The 24,277-nt window shown below is 35.3% G+C and overlaps 1 protein-coding gene across 19 annotated transcripts in view; it reads right to left on the reverse strand.

The window, feature by feature from the left end:
* ADGRV1 (adhesion G protein-coupled receptor V1) overlaps window positions 1-24,277 on the reverse strand; it is a 310,923-nt gene that overhangs the window by 229,280 nt on the left and 57,366 nt on the right. For 16 of the 19 annotated variants that reach the window (XR_007201087.1, XR_007201088.1, XR_007201086.1 and 13 more), the window contains 20 exons: window positions 23,620-23,835; window positions 22,038-22,253; window positions 20,958-21,202; window positions 20,580-20,761; window positions 18,992-19,803; window positions 17,543-17,752; window positions 13,106-13,236; window positions 12,753-12,852; window positions 11,660-11,839; window positions 10,017-10,180; window positions 9,378-9,471; window positions 8,750-8,779; window positions 6,791-6,869; window positions 6,028-6,166; window positions 5,357-5,498; window positions 4,657-4,919; window positions 3,030-3,205; window positions 1,438-1,562; window positions 770-936; window positions 544-687 (listed from right to left, as the gene is read on the reverse strand). Coding sequence is in view for 15 of the 19 variants with exons in the window: in XM_048292637.1 (XP_048148594.1) it covers window positions 544-687; window positions 770-936; window positions 1,438-1,562; window positions 3,030-3,205; window positions 4,657-4,919; window positions 5,357-5,498; window positions 6,028-6,166; window positions 6,791-6,869; window positions 8,750-8,779; window positions 9,378-9,471; window positions 10,017-10,180; window positions 11,660-11,839; window positions 12,753-12,852; window positions 13,106-13,236; window positions 17,543-17,752; window positions 18,992-19,803; window positions 20,580-20,761; window positions 20,958-21,202; window positions 22,038-22,253; window positions 23,620-23,835 (3,815 nt within the window). In the remaining 4 variants the exon portion in view is untranslated. The remainder of the gene's footprint in view (window positions 1-543; window positions 688-769; window positions 937-1,437; window positions 1,563-3,029; window positions 3,206-4,656; window positions 4,920-5,356; window positions 5,499-6,027; window positions 6,167-6,790; window positions 6,870-8,749; window positions 8,780-9,377; window positions 9,472-10,016; window positions 10,181-11,659; window positions 11,840-12,752; window positions 12,853-13,105; window positions 13,237-17,542; window positions 17,753-18,991; window positions 19,804-20,579; window positions 20,762-20,957; window positions 21,203-22,037; window positions 22,254-23,619; window positions 23,836-24,277) is intronic. The other 3 variants (XM_048292634.1, XM_048292631.1, XM_048292641.1) reach the window with 2 other exon arrangements.

Below are 24,277 nucleotides of genomic sequence, written 5' to 3' on the forward strand. Positions count from 1 at the left end.
TGTTCCCAGTGAACCACTCCAAACCACGCTGCCTCTTCCTTTCTCCCCTGTAGTGGGATGGAGAGGAGAATTGGAGGCAAAAAAGGTGAAGATCACATGTTGAGATAAGGACAATCTACGGCAAACAGCAATGTGATGAGAAAATGAACAGTAATAACAGCAATAATAGTGACAGAGGCGACAAGAGAGGCAAAGATTCACATGTCAAAATGCTCATTATGCACAACCCGTCAATACAGGAACTGCCCCCGTGCTACCCCGACCCCTTGGAGGGCCTCCTTCCTCCATCCCCAAAAAATGACATGAAGTGGTATAGAATAACCTCTGGGTCCCAGCCATGCCGCCTCCTGGCTACTGCAAAAATTAACCCTGTCCTGGCCTAAACCAGGACAATAACTTACATCACTGACTCATGCAGAGTGTTCAGATGCCAAACTAGGTGAGAACAGAGTGCTTTTTCCCAAACCATGGCCAGACAGAAGGGCCTCACAAAGTCCTTTCTAACCCCATTATTTAATGATTTTGTAAGTTACACAGATTTACCTTCAACAGTTTGCGTCCAGGCATGAATGCATATATACTGCTGTTGGAAGCTCCCTGCCTGGTTCCTCCATGAGTAATCACAAGGTAGGGAGAAGCATGGATTTGGAAAGACACACAGCTTTTAGGATCCCACATACTGAAATTCTGAGAGAGAAACAAAAAAGTAGAACTGAGACCTCAAGGTTTTATTAAGCAACATGGTTGGTGTCTGTATGCAAGCATTTACCTCAATGGCAACAAAAACTCCTTTCCACTGGTAGAGAGTAGAAAACACAGCTGGAGGTGAACGCAATAGCACACCATACAGTATTTCTGCTGATCGAAAGAAACACCAGCTAGCTGCTGACTCTTCCACAAAGCTTTGCAAGACAGACAGGACACTGATACTACCCCCTGCAATACAGTATAAGAAAAAACACCATTTTCATTATTTTTTTGACAAAACCAAATATATATATATATTTTCACACCGAGGTTGTACTGGGAGTTAAACAATAAATGCATTTTTCATATACAGAAGATGCATAGGCAATTTGAGTGCGATTCAGAGTGACTCCATTTAGAATTTAGGTAGTCAGAAAATTAACAAGATAGGAAGAAATAAAAAAGTGACAAAGAAACTAAAAATGTGTTTATCCTCATTATAAGTCAAAGGTCTAGTGAAAATATATAAGCAACAGGAAGAACAATACAGACTGTTGAAACTCTTGCAGCAGTGGCTGATGACAAGCTGACTCTTAAGCAGCTAAAATCTTTTATCTAATGAATTTTGATATCATAGGAACATTATAAGTGAATTTTCATTCCGAAGTTGTATCTCCTGTATGTTTGGTTACTCTGTGGCTATCTCCACTAATAAAATAGCAATGGATGCTCTTGATAAAGTGAACGTACTGATGCCAAATGCAGTATCCGACAATGTCTCCCACTCAACACTCACAGTCACGTTGAGCCCATTACTCCGTGAAACTTTCAAATAAACTGTAGTGTTCGCCTCTTCAACTGTGAAGATATTTGTCCTAAATTTGAGAATTGTGAAAATAAATTTCAAGAAGTATTTCTATAGTATAAGATTCTTATAGTACATTTTCAGCACAGAATATGCAATAAAAAGAAAATACTGGGTTTTCTCTGTGATGGACTAATACTGATTAAGGTTGCCCAATGTTTCTTCACACAAGACCTTGACAAAATCATCCAATATTCAACAAAACCTTAAACTACCCTGAAATTTAACACACCAACTATATGGGTAAAGCTGAATGATTTATGAAAATATCATTCCGTATCATAGACTCATATGATCATAGAATGGTTAGGGTTGCAAGGGACCTTAACGATCATCTAGTTCCAACCCTCCTGCCATGAGCAGGGAGATCCTCAACTAGACCGGGCTGCTCAGAGCTCCATTGAATCTGGCCTTGAACACCTCCAGGGATGCAGCATCCACAACTTTTTCTTGCCAGTGCCTCACCACCCTCACAATAAAGAATTTCTTCCTAATGTCTAATCCGAACCTACTGTCTTTCAGTTTTAAGCCATTCCCTCTTCTCTTGTCACTACATGCAAAAAGTTCCTCTCCAACTTTCTGATAGGCTTCCTTTAGGTACTGGAAGGCTGCAACGGGTCAGCCCAAAGCTGCCTCTTCTCTAGGCTGAACAATCCCAATTCTCTCAGCTTCTCCTCATAGCAGAGATGCTCCATCCCTCTGATCAACTGAGTGGCTTCCTCTGGTTCTGCTCCAACAGCTCCATGTCCTTCCTCTGCTGGGACCCCAGAGCTGGAGGCAGCTCTGCAGGTGGGGTCCCAGCAGAACGGAGCAGAAGGGTCTGAATCCGCTCCCTCCAAAGCTGCCCACGGGGCTTTGGATGCAGCCCAGGACATGTTTGGTTTTCTGGGCTGCAAGTGCCCATGGCCAGGGCATGGCCAGCCTCTCACCCAGCAGCACCCCCATGTCCTTCGGGGCAGGGCAGCTCTCGATCCGTTCATCCCCCAGCCTGTACTGCGCGTTCCTCTGACCCAGGGGCAGCACCAGCACTTGGTCTTATTAAACCTCATGAGTTTCCCAGATGCCACTTCTTGAGCCTGTCCAAGTAAGATGGCTCATTTGGTTCTGAGAAACAGCCCTGAATGAGGGTGTATCTTGCACAAGCTTAAATAAATAATTAAATTACAAAATTTCTGATTCCCTGGGCACTGGTCTAAGGTTTGGAGCCGTTAATATGGATTACTATTTGTGAAATGTTTGAGGACTAATGAAGCACTGTTTCAAGGAAAAAATCATAGTTCAAAAATCAACACTTCTAATGGTGAATAGTCCATTTCAAGTGTTTTTCTGTTCTTCTACATAGCAGTAATAGTATTTGAAAGATAGTGTACTTTTTAAACTTAAAAATTTTACAGTTGGATTGCTAATTTTTTTTTAAAGGAAAGCCATCTCTATGGAACATAAAAAACTTCATTTTAATTGTATCAGGGTTTAGTACCTATTTGTAACTGGGTAGATGCTGAAAAGCCCCAGTGGAGCCTGGTTCTGCAGTATTGTAATCATAGTTTGCACTCTGGTGCCTAGTCTGGCTCCTCCAGTTGGATTGAACAGGGTGACAATAAAGTGCTCATCCATTTCTGGTTCTTCATCCAGGATTGCAGAAATATGCAGTGTCTGACAAGAAACAAGCATGGAAAGCTGGTGAGACTTGACAGCTAACAATGACAATGCTATTCAGACCATGCTGCTGTTTCTGCTCATTCTCTGAACAGCTCTGGACAGCAGAGCAGTACAACAGCAGCTCTGGAAACTGTAGAAGGCAGGAGTAAGCCATGGACAGTTCAGGCTGGGGTTCTAAAGTAATCCCTCTGGTGACCCACATTAGTGCAACACTAACATGAGCATATCCACTTTTAATTTTTCCCTTCCTCTCTTTCCTCTTATCCTAAGGTTCTCTGAAATGTAACAGGTTTTGAACCTTTTTTCATACTTCTGTTTTGTACTTATTCCACACATTCCTTGGTAGTTCACAGTCCTCATACAGCTACCTGATCCCCTAGTGCAGCTTAATCAAGTTGGGTTTACTTTACTTGAATTGTCAACTGAACTAGCTCATAGGCAATAGGGTAGTTACACTTCTGGTACTGGGAACAAAGAGGGAGAAAAGGGAATAGAGGAATATTTGAAATACTCTCTTCCTTATGGTTTCTTTCCCTCTACTGCACCACGGTGGATAAGAATAGGATTGTCTCAAGGTGGTCTCAAATCAGCAGAGAACAGTCTAGAAAGAAGTAGATGTTTTCACTGTCATTCTCCCTATTACCCAAAGAGGTGAAAGTTACACTGGTACATGTAGCTTTGCCATAGAAAAATTATTTAGTAATAACAGATCTGGAACTGAACTAGAGCTTACAACCTTTTAGATCTCTATTTAATTCTGCAATAAACCATATTTAAAGACTGCATTGAGAAATCTTTTACTCCCTACTTCTCACACGTCTGCTAAACTGGCCATCACTGAGGTTCCAAATGCATTTTAGGTTCAGAAACTGAAAACCAGTGTTTCCAGAAAGGCTTGTTTCAGATTCTACTTCACTAACCATAATATACTAACCTGTTACTGACACATTTCCTGGCTGACATTCTTGTGGGGACAGTATAGAAGCAGTGGGCTTAATACTGCCAGAAAAATAAGTAATTTTCAATTTCTAAAACTCTGAAAGCTGTTCAACTTTTGCCTTTGCTGCAGCATACTCTGTTCAGTTCAGGCCACATAAAAGAATGGAACTTTTCATTCCAATATAATTATTTACAGTAGTAAATTATTACTTCATGTCAAAGTTTGTCTTTCAGCTACATACTAAACACATATGAATAAATGTTCCTATTCATACATCATATGATATACCTATTATATTGTTTTCAGTTTACCTGAGCTATTACAAAGAGGGAAGTATCTACAGCAAAGCATATTCAATTTTTATGCACTCCCACAACTCAGTTTATTCTGAGAATTAAGGAAAACGTAAGAAAAAAATACATGAAAAAACAAACACATTTCTGAAATCTTTCACATAACTTAAAATCAGACTTATTTACTTTTTGGGTTATAACTACCATATTACCTTAAATCTGACTCCCTCTTCCAGCACAATGTATCCTTGAGAAGGGGTCAAATCCACTGATGGCTCTGAAGAATTAATTTCACTTACAAGATATTGAACAGACACCATTCCAAATATTCCCTGAGGAGGTTCTCTAATAATATTTAATACTGCAACACTTTCCATCAGATGGAGAGCTGTTTGCTCTTTTAGGAAGAAGTGATCACTGTTACTGAATGACAAAACTCCATGTCCATCATCATTGGCAAATATAGTAATTGTGGCTTTTGAGAAATAAATAATAGAAACATGCTTTAATTAACATAGTAAAATATAATTGTACACATACACAAATAAATAAATAAATAAATATATACATAAATCCATTCTTTCTTTAATATATGGATATTGCTTTTATTTCCCTGATATTACTGAAGAGAATATGTAAATATTCTGCTTTATCTAGGAAGATCTCTAGAAAGGAAGAGTCTAGACTCTCTTATTTAAAAATCCAGCTTTTGCATTTTCTGATTCCTTATTTTACGTATTATTTTGTTAATTTTACATTTTTCACAGGGATGTTTAAGAACTTTTCAAGTGAGTTTAATGATTTAGCATAGAAGGGCGCTGGTGCTTTCTAAAATGTGATTATTCAGAAGAATGAAGTTAAAGTGACTGAGATACAATTCTGAAGAGCAAGAACATCAAAACTAAGTTTTACCTGTTGAGTTCTCCCCTAATTCCAGGCCAAATGAGGGATTTGTTAGAATTAACTGGAACTTCTCAACACCTTCAGGAATATCATCATCACAAATCACAACAACAACAGATTTATTCCTTTCTCCATCAGCAAAAAAAAGAGTCTAGCATTGAAACACAGAAAGCATTGAATACTCAACAGCTGATAATGAACACAGAAATTTTAAACAAAGGTATAGCAGAATTGTGTTAAATAGGGAGGAAAGAAGAGGCGAGAAGAGCAGTAATTTCTATGTCCCTTACAAATCAATTGAGAAAGAAGCAAAACAGTTAAATAGTTTAGCACATTGCAGAGTGAGGACAAGCAAGAGCAATTCACTTTGAAAATTCTGTTGTAAAAAATATTAAAACCTACATGAAATCTTATATGCTCTTGTCTAAGCAAAACTGTATTTGAAATAGATGTTTGCAAGTTTACGTGTCTTATATTTTAAAATACTTCAATACTAAAAAAGAAAGAAAGACTAAAATAAGATGACTATATCTATCTCATTCTATTAAGATGATCAGAGCAACTGAAACAAGTTGAGAAATCTAGCTGTTCTAGTGACCATTCTGCAGAATTAATAAGAAGATGCTCTTTTGAGGAAGTTGAAGGAATGAAAACTACTAGATTTAAAATTTGCTTCTTACCCTTGAGATCACATTAAAATCCAAACCCAGCTGTGCCTCCAAATTTTGGGCATAAAAAAATACAGATACATTGCCATAAGATCCTTTGTTTCGGTATGCCATTATTGTCAGATTCCCATGAGATTCATTAACTTCAAAACTAAAACAAAAACCAAGACAAATTCTCAGTGCCCACTGAGCATGCTATTTTAATAAGATTGTAGATAATTGTTATATTTTCACTTAAAATCCTCCCTTCTACATTAAAAGAAAAAGGCACCATTACAGTAAGGCATCATTACCACTGTCTAATGCAACCATTATACCTTTGTTTCTTATCAAAATGGAATTGAGCTATAGTATGTTACCCTTTTCCCCTACTTTTTAGTGGCAGATTAAGCCCATCTATGAGCATGAATGCCTTCTTCTTAGCTCCTGGAAATCAGAGAAAAAGATCTGGGAGATGCCAATCTGCATGCTTACATGTACGCAGAGGCTGGGGCACTGCATGGAGGCTGGGAGAGTAATGGAAGTTCACAATACCGAAGGACAATAGTGAAAGTAAGTACATGGTAGCATAAGATTTCTGAGTAAACATATTGTAAATGTTGGTTTCTAGTATGGGAATTATCTTTCCAGTTCCACTGAACTGAATGATATGTTGTTATCTCAAAGATGTGATCCTGTTGTTAATAGGAGCTTTTCTGTTAACTGAAAATAAAAATAGCTGGGCAACACTAATCATTAACTTACATAGGCAGCTTTTCAAGGAGACAAGACTTACTTGGTACTTTCCCATTCAACTACTCCACTTACTCCATCATTAGCATCAATAATAATTTGAGAAGCTAAACCTTCCACATCTAAAATGGAAAACAGAACGACATATACGTAAGAACAACAGAGTTCATCTTCATTATTTTCAAGAATAATAAAAGCATTTATTTATATCTTTAATAATTTTGTAGGAGAAATACATAATTTTCCATTTCCAAAATGTGGAGGAGAAAATGAAGTGGGCAAGATACTTAGAAAGGCTTAAAGAAAATCTGTCCTTACTAGCTTACTGTAAGAACTGCAACACAGTGCCTTGAATTACCACTCTTACACTTAATGTATCGGGGGGGGGAAAAAAAGGCTAAAAAATTTTAGAAAAAAAACATGGCACAGAAAAAGTAGAAAATGCAAAAAAGCAAGATTTTTCATCAAGTCTTAATTCATCTTCATTGTGTGTTTTTATTATGATGATATTTAATGTTTCGCAGACTGTGCCATTCTGGGTATGGGAGGGAAAATGAGTAAGAAAGAATAAATGATCCAGTATATCATTTCATATTCATGTTTCAGTGCCTGATAATAAACCTTAATGGCAGACACCTCAGATTCTGCTATAAAAACAAAATTATTAATTTCCTTTTAGGTAGTTTAGGTACTGTAAAACATACGTATCTTCAAAATAGCTCTGAAAGATTACTGCATGTATTGCCCTGTGAAAATACTGAATAATAGATTAATGCCAGCAATGTCCACTAATTTCAGGGACCCGAACTTGACAGTCAGAACTTGATTCTTCTGAGAAAATAATGCCTTAATTTGTTCAAACAGCATCACATGACTACTTTAATTTATGTCAATTTACTTTTAATAAAAATTAGAAAGAAATGAAGACTGACAGTTTCTACAAAACAAATTGACTCCACTAAATCTGTAGCAAATATACTATTTTTAGATCCATCAGAAAGATTTCTATCAAATCAGATAAAACTGAACAAAAGTAAAAGATCACTGCCATGAATCCAAATCTGACACTATGAGATAGTGATGAACACCAGCAGCAGCTGCAACACCTCTACAGACAGCAGAAAGGTTTAGAAATCCATAGGGATTACAGTGAACATAGACCTTTCAGCTTTGTAAGTCATGTTTTCCCTTGTTGAGTCATAGTCTGATCAACTCACTCAAGATCTATAATACTTCGCTTTCAACATCAGACCCTTTATTTCATATTTGGCATCCTTCCTCTCCTCTGATGCCCTCCTGCCATTTTACTCCATCTTAAGTCTTTCTTTTATCTATGAAGTTTTCTCATTTTTCTTTCCTCATTCTCAAGTATCAAGATTTTCTTAATTCCTTGCACTTTTGTATTAGAGTTGGGCCTTTCCTTCCACCTTTTCTAAAGGATGGGATGAAGCAAAAGCAACCTACACCACATATTACATGCACATGGCTATGACAGGGACAGCATTTACGATATATTACAGATGCATAAGATTAACTGCACATCAGTATCATGTGCAGAACACCTTCAATATCACTTTCAATATTAGACACCTAGAATTATATTAAAGATTTTCTATGGGGTATGGGATTGCTAAATCCTAAACAAATGCACTGCACTGACAAGGATTTGAATCCTCAATCATACCAAAGAAAATACACAAAAGGGAAAACAAGATTAGAAAATAGTCTGATAGCAGAATTAATTGTGACATTTTATAATGAGGAAAAATTTTTGCCTCATAGATTAAAGCTATTATCTGATCATCCTAAATATATCAGCATCAAATGGTCATGATTCAGACTGCTAACTCCTTATGGCAGAAGGTAAGACTATACTGCACTCAGAACAATTTAACTCAGAAAATCCTTCATACTTTAATGTTACTCTTTTTATGTTTTAAATTTTAAACTCAAGTAATCATAGCTCAGTGTCTACACATCGTCAATCAGGCTTGCAAGTTACCTTTCAGTCTGTAACGAATTAACTCTGTCACTTCAATACGCGTGCAAAGAAAGGGAAAAAGAGTCATAGAAGATGTTAGAAATAATCAGCATAATTAGCCACTGGTGCCACAGGATAACCCAACTGTCTTTAAAGACAATGGCAGCTATGCTGCTGAGTTCAGAAGCAGAATGAGGACCTAAGTAAGCAAACAATAAATGAAGTTCTGTGGAAGAGTAGGAATACAGTAGATCATGACTCCTAAGTAAATCTGATGAAGAATAATAAAAAGACACTTTTAAAAGAGTGAGCAAAGGAACTACTTGAATTCTTTGTACATACTTGTTTCCATCATGTACTTGGAAATAAAATCACATTAACATACATTGCCAATGCAACTTTTGAGGTAACTGTGTTCTCCAACTGGTAATTACTAAATAACTCCTCTATGAAAATTGTCTTATAATTTTTACAGGGCTTTAAAAAGTAAGAAGCCAGAGTAATAATGACTATGTTTGATGTTCTACAGTGTTGCAGAACACCCTAGTTGGGAAGTGGCAAGTGGAATAATGATACGCCAGAGTAATATAATGTGCATTCAATTTATATAAAAATAAAATTAAACTTAATTGTTTGTAAGTTGTTTTACCCAGCCTAGGTAGGGAAGAAGTTGAATGGTTCATGATAAGTTCCACTGAAGTTAAATTAACCAAGAAGAATTCTTGCACTTCTGGTACATCATCCTACAAAACACAAATCCAGTATATCCTCTTTTCATTTTCTTAAGAAACAGTCACAGAATTTGCTAAAAAGCCACACACTAGAAGTCTCAAACCTTATAGCAACACTAGAATTAATTTATGTTTCCATTTTCCTCAACACTTTTATAAAAAATGTTTTATCTTGAATGAATTATGAAGCAAGACATTGTATTTAATGGAAAAGACTGTGGTGACACTGAACTAGATGCGAATAAATTTCTGCTCAATTTTAAAGGCACAAATAGCAACCAGTGATAAAGTAAGAGCCTGTAGCAATGATTTACACTGGTCTGAATATCAGAAAATAAATTATTAATGAGAGAGTTAAATTTCATTTAACTGTAAGTAGCACTGTTTTCTGTTATTATGCGTCCTCTGTGTTTTTATCATTAAAGACAAAACCAGTCTTTCTAACTTACAATAAAATCGATAGCTTCACGTAATATAGCTTGCAAGCTTCAGGTCCCCCAATATTCCTTTTCAGTTGTCATACAGATAAGTATAGAGTGAAAGGATATAAAGTTTACCTCTAGAATAGTTACATTTATGGCAGCTGATGTTTCTCCTTCTTCCAAAATCACTGAGTCAGAAACAGCTACATAATCAGCTCCTGGTTCAGCCAAGGTCCCCTCTGTCTGATTACTTAAGGAGACCAATCCTTGAACTGTGGCATATGTAATATTGATAGCACCTGTTTAAAATGTGACCAAAAATATCCACTTTTTTCAATTCTTATGCAATGCTCACTAGAATAGACAAAGAAAAGAGATTAAATGCTCATTGATAAAATGAAAAGCGTAACTGCAAACCAGAAGGATTAAAACATTAATCTGGAGCCAATGGGAATTATTTCTTTCAGTCCAGACTTTAATGATTTGTCCAACACCACAGGACTCAGAAAGCATTAGGAACCAATGTAATCATATATTTGAGGTGCTGTGGAGTGCAAATATTACATTACATTCCTGGGGTATCTAATGTATTATTAATACCAGGTTTGGTGTCAAGGGAAATAGAGCGTTTCAGGAATGACCGATTTCTACAAAAGGCTCTAAGGACAGTGCTAAATGTAGTTTCCTTCCCAGAAAGACTGACATAGATGTTGATAGAGAATAAAAATTAGGGGACACACTGAAAAATTTTACTAAAGGAAAAGCTAGACATTTTTTTAATAATAAAGCCACATCTCACTAATCTGCCAGAGTAAGTCAAGCTGTAAATTTAAAGAGAGTGATCCTGGAGATAAAATGACAAATGAAATTCAAAGCTAGTCTGTACGACATAAAACATCAGGTATAAAAGAAACTTAGTTATAATAAATAATGATGGAGTTCAACTGAGAGATTTTACATTTACAATGGATACTTAGAATAAATTGTTTCCTAAGTAGTGTCTGAAAGGTAATTTAAATACTGATTGACATTAAAAAAGAAATGGGAAACACAGAAATGTCATTAAAATTCCTCTTCAGATTTGTAGTGTGTCCAGATCTTGAATGCTTGTTTCAACTGATCACTTCACCTCAAAGTAGATAAAAGAAACTAAGAGAAATTACCACTGAGGTCTAACTATAGTCTAAAAATTTAAAGAGAACTTGACTATGCATGTTATCTCTCAATGAAAGTAAAAATACTCAGGAAACAAACACAAGAAAATATTTTGGCACACAATATATTACTGAAGTTAGTACCACTTAATTTGATTTTGAAAGGACAAACTGAACCAAAAAGAGATACAGAATTCTTAGAGGAGGCATAAACTGAATTCAGAGGCAAATTTTTCCATGGGATATTCCTAAACTGTCAGATTCTGGAAGTTTATAGAGGGGATACTGTGGGAATGATAATTCCATACAAGATCCTTTTCTCATGTTTTTTATTTCTTCTGGACAGACTAACACTTCAAGACAGATTTATTAGACATAAAAGTACAACCGTAACAGTCAACTAGCTATGCCACAGCTCCCAGACCCCTTGCTATGGAATTAAATGCTATAGCTTCACTTTTAACAAAAACTTAGTTTCCAAGCCTGCAGTAAGGGGCCTAGAAGTTCTGAAAATATCAATTGTACCCAAGATTTTCCAGAATTTCCAGCCTCCCTGTCATGGTTTTCATTTGTCTAATGATTTTGAAAACAAAATTTAAATTCTCTTGGAGATGTTATACAAACCTAGAGATCCAAATTCTCTGTTAATAAAAAGCTGAACTGTTTTGTTTTCCTCTGGAAGTAAAACTACCCTGGATGGAGAAGCAAAATTCAGTACTCCATGTGGTTCATCACTAGCTTCTACTGTCAGAACAGCTTCATATCCTTGACTGTCCAAAACAGCAGCACCAGAAGGAGAAACACCTGCAAAAGAATCAATGGACTGCAGTTAATAAAGTGCTAGGTAAATAAAGTTTTGTCTTCCATTACTGCTATTACTATGTACAAATGACAGGCAGTAACACCGCAAATGAAATCAAACCAAACACATGGCATGCTCAGTGAAGTTGGTGTGGAATGTATACGTAATTGCATTCTATAGCAAACACAGGAACATTCAATCACAACAAGAATTGTATGTGTAATAAGTGTAGAGTTCAAGACTGTATTAAGAAACAAGATAATCTAAAGAGACAGTGTTAAATGTTAACTTTCCTAAACTACTTCTATTGTAAAAGGAAAGAGAAAGTTCTTCCAGGAATTCATTACAAAAGTTAAAATTATATTCAACTTCTCAATCATTCCATTAAGAAATCACAACAAGTGTTGCCTTGATGAATAACTGTATTAATTTATACTTATCCTGAAGGGTTACAAGAGTAAACAAATTATTAAGGCAAGTTGGCAAGGCACCTATCAGCAACACCACCCATGCCAAGTTAGTTTGGTGTTTAGACACTAACTCCTGTTTAACAAAGGGTATTTCAGAAGGGATGTGGTTTCATGCTTCTTTTGTCATTATAATTTCAATAAAAGAGTAAAATATTCTGACCTCCTCTAATTCAGGGGCAGATCAGAAAGACAGCTTGATAGACAAGATTTTTTACAAAGATAAAAATATCCATTTATTTAATTACACCTGTATGATATATATACTTATATACACAGAAGTATCAAGCCTGTTTCAGTAAAATGTGAATAAATTTTGCATAATTTGCAAAATTTTCAATATTCTTAGTCCTACACTTCCAAAATGGATTAATACACACAAAAATATTACACTACTAAATGGCAATTTTAGATATAGCAGATATAGCAGGCTGTAGTTCTGCATTACCTTCTGTTTTGATGTTGTATAGGATGATCCGGTATACTTCTTTTTCTTCTGGAATATGGTCATCCAGCAAGTGAACATACAATGTTGTATTCAATATCCCCTATAAATTTTATTGATAAACTGATTAGTCGTTAGTGTACAGAATACAAGTAATGCCACTCTATCATATGTATTTTAAACAATACTTTTAAGAAATGTCAAGTTAAAATATTGAAAACTATAACAGATCTATATATCTATAAAACTATATATCCCTGCAGATTAATCACATCAAGAGAAAGCATACTTGTTTCCTCAGCTCACTTCAAATTACAATACTCTCTTGTAGCCATTAGATTTGCTTACGGACTTACCTCAGGAAAAAAGAGTATTCCAGAATAGTATTCAAAATTTTGTTGTACGTTATGTCCAACTATCTTCCACTCAACAGTAACGTTTCCCAGTCCTGGGGCCGTTCTTACAATATGGAATTGCAATTGTTCTCCTAGGAACAAAGGACAAACCACAAGATTTTGGGCTTTCCTCTTCTACAATTCAACTATTAAAATGAAAACCCAAAAATATGAATCACAGTTGAAGTATTTTTTTTGGAAAACCTTAATATTTTTAATAGTGAGCTTCCAGTAGTTACATAACACCCTCATTTTTAATATTGAAGCAAAACCCCCACAAATCTAAACTCTTTCCTCCTGGGTTTTTCTGAATTTAGTTAATGCTTGGAAAGAATTATCAAAATATAAAGGAACCTGGTACATATGCATAACTGCTGTCAAAACATGCACAAAAAGAAGAGCAGTATCTGTTTGTGAACTACACACTGAATAAATGTTGTCTACACAGCTTTAACACAGAGTTTTCTACAGCAGCTAACTGGCAAGGAATATACACGTTCCTAGTATCTGCACTGCCTTGTGACTTTACATAGTGCATGCAGAAAAATGCTTGTAGTTACCTGCGAGTTCCATTTATGTGACTTTGAATTTACAAATGTTATCAGTGTTAGAAAACATCCAGAAGAAGAATAAAAATTCATAATTTTAAAAGGACAGTATTTAGAAACAAAACATTGATGTTTCATAATTTAAAATTAATTTTTAATAATTGATTATAATTTCAGAGATAATAAGTATCAAATGACAATATGCATCTATAAGAAGTAATTATAGTATTTTTTCCACATTTATAATATTTAACCAAATGGTCACTTAAAGAGTAAACTCTTTAGAAAGCTTTGAAAAACTAAGAAAATTTATATAATTATGACATATTAAATATCTATATACATTTATACAAAATAAATATTTGATGTAACATTAAATATTTTAAATATGGGCATGTAAAATTAATGTATTGTATTAATATGAAATAGATCAGCAGGTAGCATTAGTAAAATTATGCAATACATTCACATTAGAGGACAGATGTTTATTTATAATACATAAGTGTATTCCATCTGTATGTCAACAGCATTTTTCCAGTTCACAGAATGGAAGTTTTCCAGCATATACAGTGTGGAATTAGTTTTCAAGGACATGAATATGCAGAAATTTATAATCTTGAGGTGCTTGGAAATAATAATGTAAACTTAAGTCCATCCTCAACTGACTGAAAATTACTTTCTTAGTATTGCTATAAATTGAACTGAATTTTTTTTGCTCTTGTGAAACTGGGACTAATTCCATGTGTTATGTACACACTTAAAAGCCACCCTACTGACAAACACTAAGCTGTATCTGTGAAAGGGAAAGCAGATGTGATGTTAGGTTGTTATGTTCATAGTCCATGGCAAACAGAATTGATCAGCACAGCTACTCTCACTGACTGTGTAACTTAAAGAACACCAAACTGGGATGCTTATCTGGTTATTTTAGCATATTATATTGCAGGACAGTATTGTATATCTAAAACTGGCAGAAAACAATTAATCACTTTCTGGATGTGTTCCCTGATTGGTAAGGAAATATTTGAGAAATGCCAATATATTGGCTACCAATGAGAGAGATATGAACAAACTTAAAAAGACCTTAATATAATAAACTGAAAAATAAAATTGTGAAGAAGTAATACGAAAATTGTATCCACCAATTTTCCAATATGTAGAATTAGTATGTTATCAGTCTCACCATTTCAAACTTCAGTTAAGCCTTGTTTTAAGTTGTCCTACACTAGTTCTAAGAGAACAAAGGAATTCAAAATCATTGACATCGTAAGAATTCTGCTTCTACTGTCAGATATCTGAAGACAGACTGACAGTTTACAGGCTAATCTGTCACATCATTTAACACTGCCCTGAAATCTGTTCTATCCCATTTGAGAATTTTGCACGTCCATTGCAAACAAATAAATATTTGACAGAATAATAATTTACTATCATCACAGAACACACAATTAAGATGAAGGTTATTTCAATGCAACATTATATAATACAACAAATTTTCACTGAAGACTGGAAAACACTTTATGATGCAGAATCCTGATACACTGTAATCCAAGCACAAAGATGGAAACCTGAAGTACAATTCATCACAATTTAAAGACCCTCCAGCAGCCAGTTACTGACCCATGTAAAGCTCAGCCAGCTTTACCAAAATATTTGTTATTCCTGTCCAGGAAGAAATACAAACACAAATACAAATTGAGTTCTGAAGATTGAAAGTATTATTAGGTTAATTTCACTATTTTGTCTTTTTTTAAAGTAATATTTTACCATTTTAAATCTTTCTTTAGATTTCTGCTTTTATCAAGAAGAAGAAGGGGACCTCATCCATTCTTCTCTTGTTCCTTATTTCAAGCTGTTGCAGTGTGTTTTCATCTAATTCAGCCATAGCCATACAACTGTTGCATGTTCTGCCTATACTTAAATGCTGCCCTTGCCCTCAATATGGTGATTTTGTGAACTGAATATGCAGGCAACACCAAGACAGCCATGACCCACAGCTGAAGTGTGAAGAAAAGATTTATTCCATTATTTAACTCTTAAAGCAGAGACATATACACTGTTAAGTTTATTCCATATTAGCAGGGCTAAAACTGCCCAGGCCTGAGAGCTATGTTACATATCAAAAGGCCTGGACCATGCACAAATCCTTCACCAGGCTGTGTTTCACCAGCCTTCTTAACTCCCTTTCCCCTTTACAAAGAGATCTAAGTCTATGGGAAAATTTTTTAAGTCTTTAACAACATCCTGTTATCTTTTGTGAGAAAATTCCATTCCTCTTCAGTTGACAGCCAACAATCCAGAGCAAACACAAATACCTGAATTTTCTCACACTCATTATTTTCTAACATCTCCCACCTGCAGGGTTGGTCTTTAAGCGAAAACAATTCTAAACCAAACTTATTTTTCTCTTTCCTCACCAATCTTCATTTTTTCAACTCTTTCCTCCCCACAGGAATAATAATACGCACAGCTTGAAAATAATATTGAGTTGCTTAACAGAAACTGTTCAATAGTACAATAAATAGAAAAGGTAACACTATTTGGATTTATGTCTGATAATGTTCGCTTTCATAATAAAAAACTTGATAATGAAAGTGAAATAAAACCACTGAAATCATAGGAAGGCCTTAGCTCATCCCCTTTTTTTATCCAAGCGAAACAGTTTGGCTGTTTTTTCTTGCTATAATGCAATGCATTATTTTTCACACACTAAAGGAATTGGAATCAGTTATAGCACTATATGTGTGCTCTATATAGCAGAGTATTTCAGCTCCAAATAAAGCTTTCAGCTTCAGCATGCTATGAATAATATTTAATCAGTGGAAAGTATATAACGTCTTCGTAACCTTGGGGAATGAGATGGTTTGTATTAATTTTTTGGGCTCATTAACAACTGTTCTTAGACTGCCAGACTGCAGCTGGCTTGTCAGGCAGATCAGAACCGCTAATGCAGAGTAATAAAGGATGGAAACTGGGCACACTAGAATGAACACAAACTGTACCTAAATAAAACCCAAAAGCTTATGGTGTCCTTTCATTATGGGAAAAAACCAGACCATGTTCTTTTGAGATAGACTTTTTCTTCCAACAGAAAATTCAGTGCACATATTCCTGGACAGCAAATTTCTGTTCTGTTAGTTTTCTCTACCCATCAGTTTACACATCAATAAATTTGAAACTGCAATACACTGAGATTCCAGCAAAGGCTAACAAAAGCAGTCACCATTTGTATTATTACTGTCCTATGCAGAACTGTACCAAACCCTAGGTAAAACATGCAACATGCTCTCTTAAACCACTGGTAGACACTAGATATCAAACTCTTATCGCTCTCAAAAGTCATGACTAAGTGATGACATCAAGATGGTCACACTCCTAAAATGATCCACCATAAAAAATATAAAGAGAAGCTTTAGAAGATGGAAGATTTTTTTCTATTTTTTTTTCCTGTAGGAATATTTTCCAGATGATTTAAAATTAATTTTAAGATTAGTAATATGACGGGTGTTATATACAGTTCTGGAATATGGCATAAATGAATGAGAAATGCTAAAAGGAGCTTAGAAATGCAACACCAATAGAAGCAAGGCACAACCTTCAGAAAAAGAAAGGAAAAGAACAGATGATGAAATATAAAATGGTTTTGGAAATGGTCTATTCATCTTTTCCACAGATTTCCTTTAAATGCTATGTTTGCAAGAGTTAAAAGATAAATAAATGTGTGCTAAGTATGTGGTTATTCTTTGCTGGCATTCTCTGAACAGTGAAATAATCACTGAATCATTATCAACAGAAAGCACAGAGATGGAAGGTCATGTTAAACTGAGTGTGGCCAACACACAGAACCCACCTTCACAACCAATAACAGACCTTCCATCTGTCTGGAAGCTAACGATTCCTGCCACATTGTCACTTGCCAGGATAACCACTGTGACAGTGTCGAAACTGGGCAGAATCCTACTCCCTCCTTCAGTATGCACCAGGCTGATTATGATGCTTTCATTATCCTCTGGCTCTGGATCATCTAAAATGGTCAGTGTGACCATCTTTTTAGTTTCACCTGCAAGTAGAAGAACATACGCATACTTACATGTTCACATGAAAATCACCTTTTAAAAAGATGTAATCATCTATTCTAGTAGTAAATAATTAACTAATATAGAAAAGGACATGAAGAATCTTTAGTTATTTATCTGTCTAGAAGTTATTGAATGTCATTATGAAAATTTATTCAATTACTAACAAAAAGCTATATTAGGCAATGTAATTAACAAATTATTAAATATACCATGTAGAAATTAATAATGATAACATAATTTCTGAATGCCTAGAATTCTTATTTGCTTTATAAGTCCTCCAGCTTTCAAATTTTAATTAGAAAAGGGGAATATAATTCTTGTAAAAAGAATTACCAAGTAAATACATTTTCTGATGAACCACATACAGACATAAGTACATGAAATTTGACTATATATTTACTGGGTCAGGAAATGCATAAAGTGGGCTATCATTGTATTAGTTACCTGTCTTCTGGAATATCAAAGAATGACAATGTAAGCAGCAAACAAAATCAATTACCAGTCTCTATAATACATTACAATTTGCAACATAATCCTGTTGGTCAAGGCATGTGCATAACCTATACTCATAATTGTATCAGTTTACCAGATACACATATTTTTTTGTTATATTGCCTTTCAAAGTATTTTGAAAATAAATTTTGTAAACTCATAAACACTAATATAATTACATGTTAGATTCCAAATCATTCCTGGAAACCCTTCATTTGAGTTCAGATGATTTAGCAAGTTAAATGAACACTAGAATCTTTACTACACTCCCATAAATTGTTTTCAAAACAACTGTTCAATCATCTCAGACTTTAAAAATATAAAATACATTTTTCATCTTGCACAGTGCTCAAATAATGCCTGCCATAGACTTTTCTTCTTTGAAATTTTTAAAATATCCTGTTCTGTTACAAAATCAATACAACCTCAGAATTGAAAAAGATCTTTCATCAAAAATTAGTACTGTATTGACTGAAGATTAACAAAAGAGCAATTAGGCCTGATTCTCATTTTCATTATCTTTGATACCACAACTATTTCAGCAACATTATTCCTTAGTTATTTAGTAAAAATGTTATTTTTATCATTCACACTGCAATATTTCTTAAAAAATACTTTAATATTTATACGTTTCATCCTTTTTTTTTTTTTTCAGTCTCTGTGTGTGTGTTTGTTTTGTGTTTTCTTTAGTTTTAAACAAGAGAAGCTAGTGCAAAACCTTGCCTCACCTTCAGCAAACACCAGAATCTCACCAACTCCGACAAAATCCAAGTCTGGGGTAGCAGTTCCACCAACAACACACCATTCCACTGCCACCTGTCCCAGGCTGCCTTCTGTCCTATGTATCATTAGCTGCACATTGGCCTGAGGGCGTTCTTCTACTTCAATATACAGACCTTTCTCTGTTGCATTGGGACTTACACTGTAGATCTTAAATACTCCAAAGGCATCCCCATTCATCATTATGATAACTGTGGAAGTATTTGGCTGTCCGATAGTTGGTTGATTTTTTAAGTTGGCTGAGATATTCATTAGTTCAACCTTCAACAGGGATATAGTGAATTTTTCATCCAGCTCTGGCAGGCTGTCAGGGAGTATGGTAACTGTGAGATTTGCAAACTCTTCCCCTTCCTGCATGATGGCCCACTGTCTTGTGATAGATTCATAGTCACTTCCAGCAATGGCTTGTGTGCTAAACAGAGTAGATGTACTGCTGATGTTTTTCTTGTAGGTCCACAATCCTGACATATTAGTTAATAGGCTGATCTCTGTTGTCAGCCAAAGGCAGAGTGGAATCTCAGAGGCACTGGAAAATATAAAGGCTGAACATGCTTTTTCTTTTAGGCACTGAGTTGCACAGGCATGCAGTGGATCACTTGCTGCTGACACATTCACTCTGGTCTTGGATGGCTGGTCAGGAACTCCTTGTACAGGAGACTCATAATAGGCCAGTATATCCTCACCTTGCTCAATGGCAAGAGCTACGATGTCAATCTCAGAAGTGCTGTAAAATATTTGCAGCTGACCGAACCTTCCCCCACTAAAAGACATTAAAACAAAAATGTTATGTTAGCTGGTAAAACATGTCTAATATTCTATATGTTACTGGGTTAAGAATAAAAATGAACAAAATTAACTAACCCCTTCTGAATTGCTGAAAAGTTACAAACAGCTGATTAAAGTGACTTCCCTTGAAGCTAATACCAGAATAACTGAGTAATTCATTTTTTTGGAGAGCAGGTTTGATTGTTTATAGCTTGGATAGCAGTCTGCTAAGTGTGCATGTTTGCAAACATTTGTTTCTGGGAATTAACTTAGTCTTTCTAGGATTGTCAAGGAAGAAAAAGCCTCTGCTGTCTAGCATTGTCATCATTCCTCCGAGGTGTCATCAGGATACCATACTTCATGTGCAAAACCTTTTCGTTCTCCTTTTCATTTTGTTCTCCTTTTAGTTTTGTTTTACATCAAACAACACTTGATACGCTTTGTCCTGCAGTTCACATCACAGGAGCAGGCTGGTTTGCAGCTTTAAATGGCTTGACAATTTTAACAGTACACAGTGTACACTGAATTCATACCACAAATGTATACTACATTTAAGTACTTTATGTACATTTCTAACAAGCAGACATCTAGTTCAAAATCAATGTATATGAAAAAAGAGTTAGCAGATAAGGAAATTGATGCAAGTACTTATACAAGGGCATGACATTTAAAATTATATTTAAAAAAAACCCAACAAAAAAACAAACCAAACCAAAACAACAAAAACAACAAAAAAAAAAGAGATTCAAAATCAGTCAATATTATACAGACCTTCTCCTGACTGATATATTTGCAAGTAAATTTCTTTCTAGTGGCTCCTGAATTCGGTATGAGGATTGATGAAAGAAAACTGCGCCATAAGGATTATCATTGGCAGGTATAACAATATTTGCCATGCTATCTAAGCCGATAGCACCACCGTTGGAGGCCTGAGTTAATTCTACATGGACAATCTCAAAAAGAAAAAAAAAGAAAAACAAATAAGGCAGCTAAACAATTTTTGCCATTTCTAAAAATAATCACAAGCAAAATAAAATCAGAACTTCTTGCAGCTTCCTGCCATAACATTTCTTGTTTTGATCTGCACACATTTCTTATACAAGTTAAAACTCTAGTACTATTCAAGAGAGGCATAACTGCTCTACTTACTTCTTCTACTTCTGGAACATCATCAGCCAGGATTTCCAACAGCAACATCTGAATAGCTTCCCCAGCGGCAAAAGTAATATTACCCATGGCAACTTGCAAGTCATCAGCAGCAGGATGTCCATTAATGGTAGCTGCCCACTGAACAGTAACATTACCCAGTGTCCCAGCATTGCGGATTATTGGCAGATTTATGGTTACTGATCCAAATTCAGGCTCCTCCACAGTGAATTCAGTATTCTGAAAAACTGATGTACGCCATAGGGAGATGTAGTGCATTAACAATAAAACCAAAAGTAAATATATCAGTTCCTAAAGTACAGAGTTTTATTTTACTTGATTGCATTTACTTGCACAAGTAAATCCCTTTTAATCAGGTTTAAACCTAAAAGCAAACTTTCAATTCTCATATTTTCATCTACAGAGAAAATTAGCATGAAAATTAAGCCCTCATCCAAAAAGTCTATTCCCCATTGTTTGAGGCTAACCATGAACTGTTTCTAAGGTCTTAGACTATGAAATAAATCAAAACTATTTAACTTGGAACACGTTAAGTAGAAATCACAGAATGGGTCAGATTGGAAGGGACCACTGTAGTTCATCGGGTTCAAGCTCCCTGCTCAAGTAGGGTCATCCCAGAGCACATGGCACAGGAGTGTGTCCAGACAGTTCCTGGACGTTTCCACTGAAGGAGACTCCACAACCTCTCTGGGCAACCTGTTCAACGTGCACCATCACCTGCACAGTAAAGAAGGTCTTCCTCACATTCAGGTGAACTTCCTGGGCATCAGTTTCTGTCTGTTGCCTCTTGTTCTACTGCTTGGTGCCATGGATCAGAGCCTCCAAGAGGCTCAATCCTTTTGTTATATTAAGGCCTTTTGTTATATTAAGGCCATTACTCCTTTATTATATGTTTTAATTCAGTTTATCTTATCTTTAATTCAGTTTATCTTATCTTTTCCTTTACTCTCTACACCCACACTTCTGCTTCTGAATGTTTTTACCCAGTTGCCAAGTAGCAGCTCCCCCACAAATCCCCAGAAAAAAATGTTAGCAGAAGAAAGAAAATATGCACTCCTTTACCAAAGGATCCAAATGGGTCATCAGAAGCCTCAATAGTTATGATTGCCCTCGTCAAAGATCCAAGTAAGGCTCCTCCTGTTGTTTGGTTCAGCAGCTGAACATAGAATGACTCCTCAACTTCAGGATTGATGTCATTAATTATATAAATTGGCACAGCTTTACTTGTTTCCCCTTCTAGTAAGACAACATCTGATGAAGCTACACTGTAGTCCTCACCTAGATTTGTAGATGAAAATGCCCAAAGCAAAAAAAACATAGATAACATCAATGATTTATGGTTCAGTGTGGTGAACATTATCAGTAATACCCATCTTCTCTTTGCTTATACATGCATTCCTCTGTGTTTTTATGGGATCTTTTCCTTTATCTTTAGACCCACACACAACAAAAGGTTTGTTTGCTTTTTTTTTTTCTTTTTTTACTTTCCATTGCCTTTTAGATGTCTGGATGGATCGAAGCAAAACTTGGTTTGACCAAAACAGATTAGCACTGCTAGACCAAGAGGTAGTTACAAAAGGTCCATTAGTGTCTGCTGTTTACAAGGCCACACTACCAAGATGTTTCTGTCTTTGATTTATAATTGCTGTCCATCTTTCAAATAGATAAAAGTGAGCAGAAGCACCTTGTCAAGGTAGATTTCAGTAAAGGGCATATTTTGTGTGTCAACCTCATTTTAGGCAAACTTGTCTCAACTTTGTCTCAACTGTCTAGGAACTGTTCCTGTCTCACAGGAACATCTGTGATACATTAGATCACAGCTCTGCTTCAGAAACTAATTGAAAGCATACTCTGATATAAATCTAGCTACACATTTAATTTATAACAATCTGTTACATAAAAATTAAAAGTCCTCAGAGCATGCACCATCCACCTATTCAATTTGGACACAGCTGAAATACAGTGCACTCAATTTATAACTGCCTAAGTGGTTTTGATCCTGCAGACTTCATAATTTTTTTCCTTTCTTTATGTACCTTCTCTACAGCAGGGACTAACTGTAGAAGTTTACATTCCATTTTCAGAAGTACAAGTCTCCTTGGGTTTTGATTGATTTTTCCCTGTTTGTTTTACAGCTGAGTCCCCAGCTCTCACTTCCTCTTCAATAAGCTCAACTAAGCAGTACATGATGGATTTAAATATGTACATGGGACTAAATCATTATTACATAATACTGCTATGGTATTTCAGGGGTGGGGGTGGGAAGAGGCATTTAAGTTGTGGTGTGCTACTAAGTAAACAAACACCCCAATTCCTTCCCTCATTTCACTTTTAGATTATCCAGTGATGTTGTGTAAACTTTCCCCTAGGTGTTGGATTCATATTTGCTAAGCACAATCAATACCTTACTACTTTATATTTCATACTTGTTATAAAATAGGTTTGAATATATATTAAACTGGTTTATATATTTGAATAAATATATATATAACTGGTTATATATATAAGTATATATATACATAAGTATATAAATATAAGTATATATATTTGAATACATATATATTCAAACCAGTGTTAAATATATAACACTTGTGTGTTTCAGCTTTAACACAGACTGCATACTTCTGCTATTTTGCTTTCTTACCAGCTGTTGCAGTTATTGGCATAGCTTTAAATTTCACAGAAACATCTGAAAATATTCCCCCAGTTCTGGTCACATTAATGATTGGTCCAACATAATTTTCAGCAACACGCACAGCTGAAGCTGAAAGCTGAAGTGTTCCAAAAGCATCATCATTGGCATTGATAATCACATGAGCTATTGTCTCACCCACTAAGCCAAGTCGAGGAGAATTTATAACTGAAATATAAAGAAAACTTGGTGAGGGGTGCCTGAAATGCTTACTGTTCATGGCTATAGAGTTCATAGGCATACATGTGAGTTTGGCTGTCTCTGTTTTCATGAAAATTATCTTTTTTTTACAATTGGACAAGCATAACTACAAACCATATCAAAATACATGTGTTTGAATTACATTCTGGCAGAAAATCTGAATTTTTAGTAACATTATTCTACCATACTGTGGAGCACACAAGGAATATTTTTTTTAAAAAATGAGGTACTGTGAATTTATCTATATATCTATTTATTTATCCATAAGGCTCATAGTAAGATCAATACAGTTCAGAATAATTTCAGTTTTACTCTTGATATGATGAAATATAAGTAAGATTTCAACTCCAAGTAGAATTATATTTGAAGTTACCCCTTAAGCTGGGGGTAAGGCCAGCAATTAAATATG

Source organism: Corvus hawaiiensis, chromosome Z (genome assembly GCF_020740725.1).
Source record: "Corvus hawaiiensis isolate bCorHaw1 chromosome Z, bCorHaw1.pri.cur, whole genome shotgun sequence".
In the NCBI taxonomy this organism is placed as follows: Eukaryota; Metazoa; Chordata; class Aves; order Passeriformes; family Corvidae; genus Corvus; species Corvus hawaiiensis.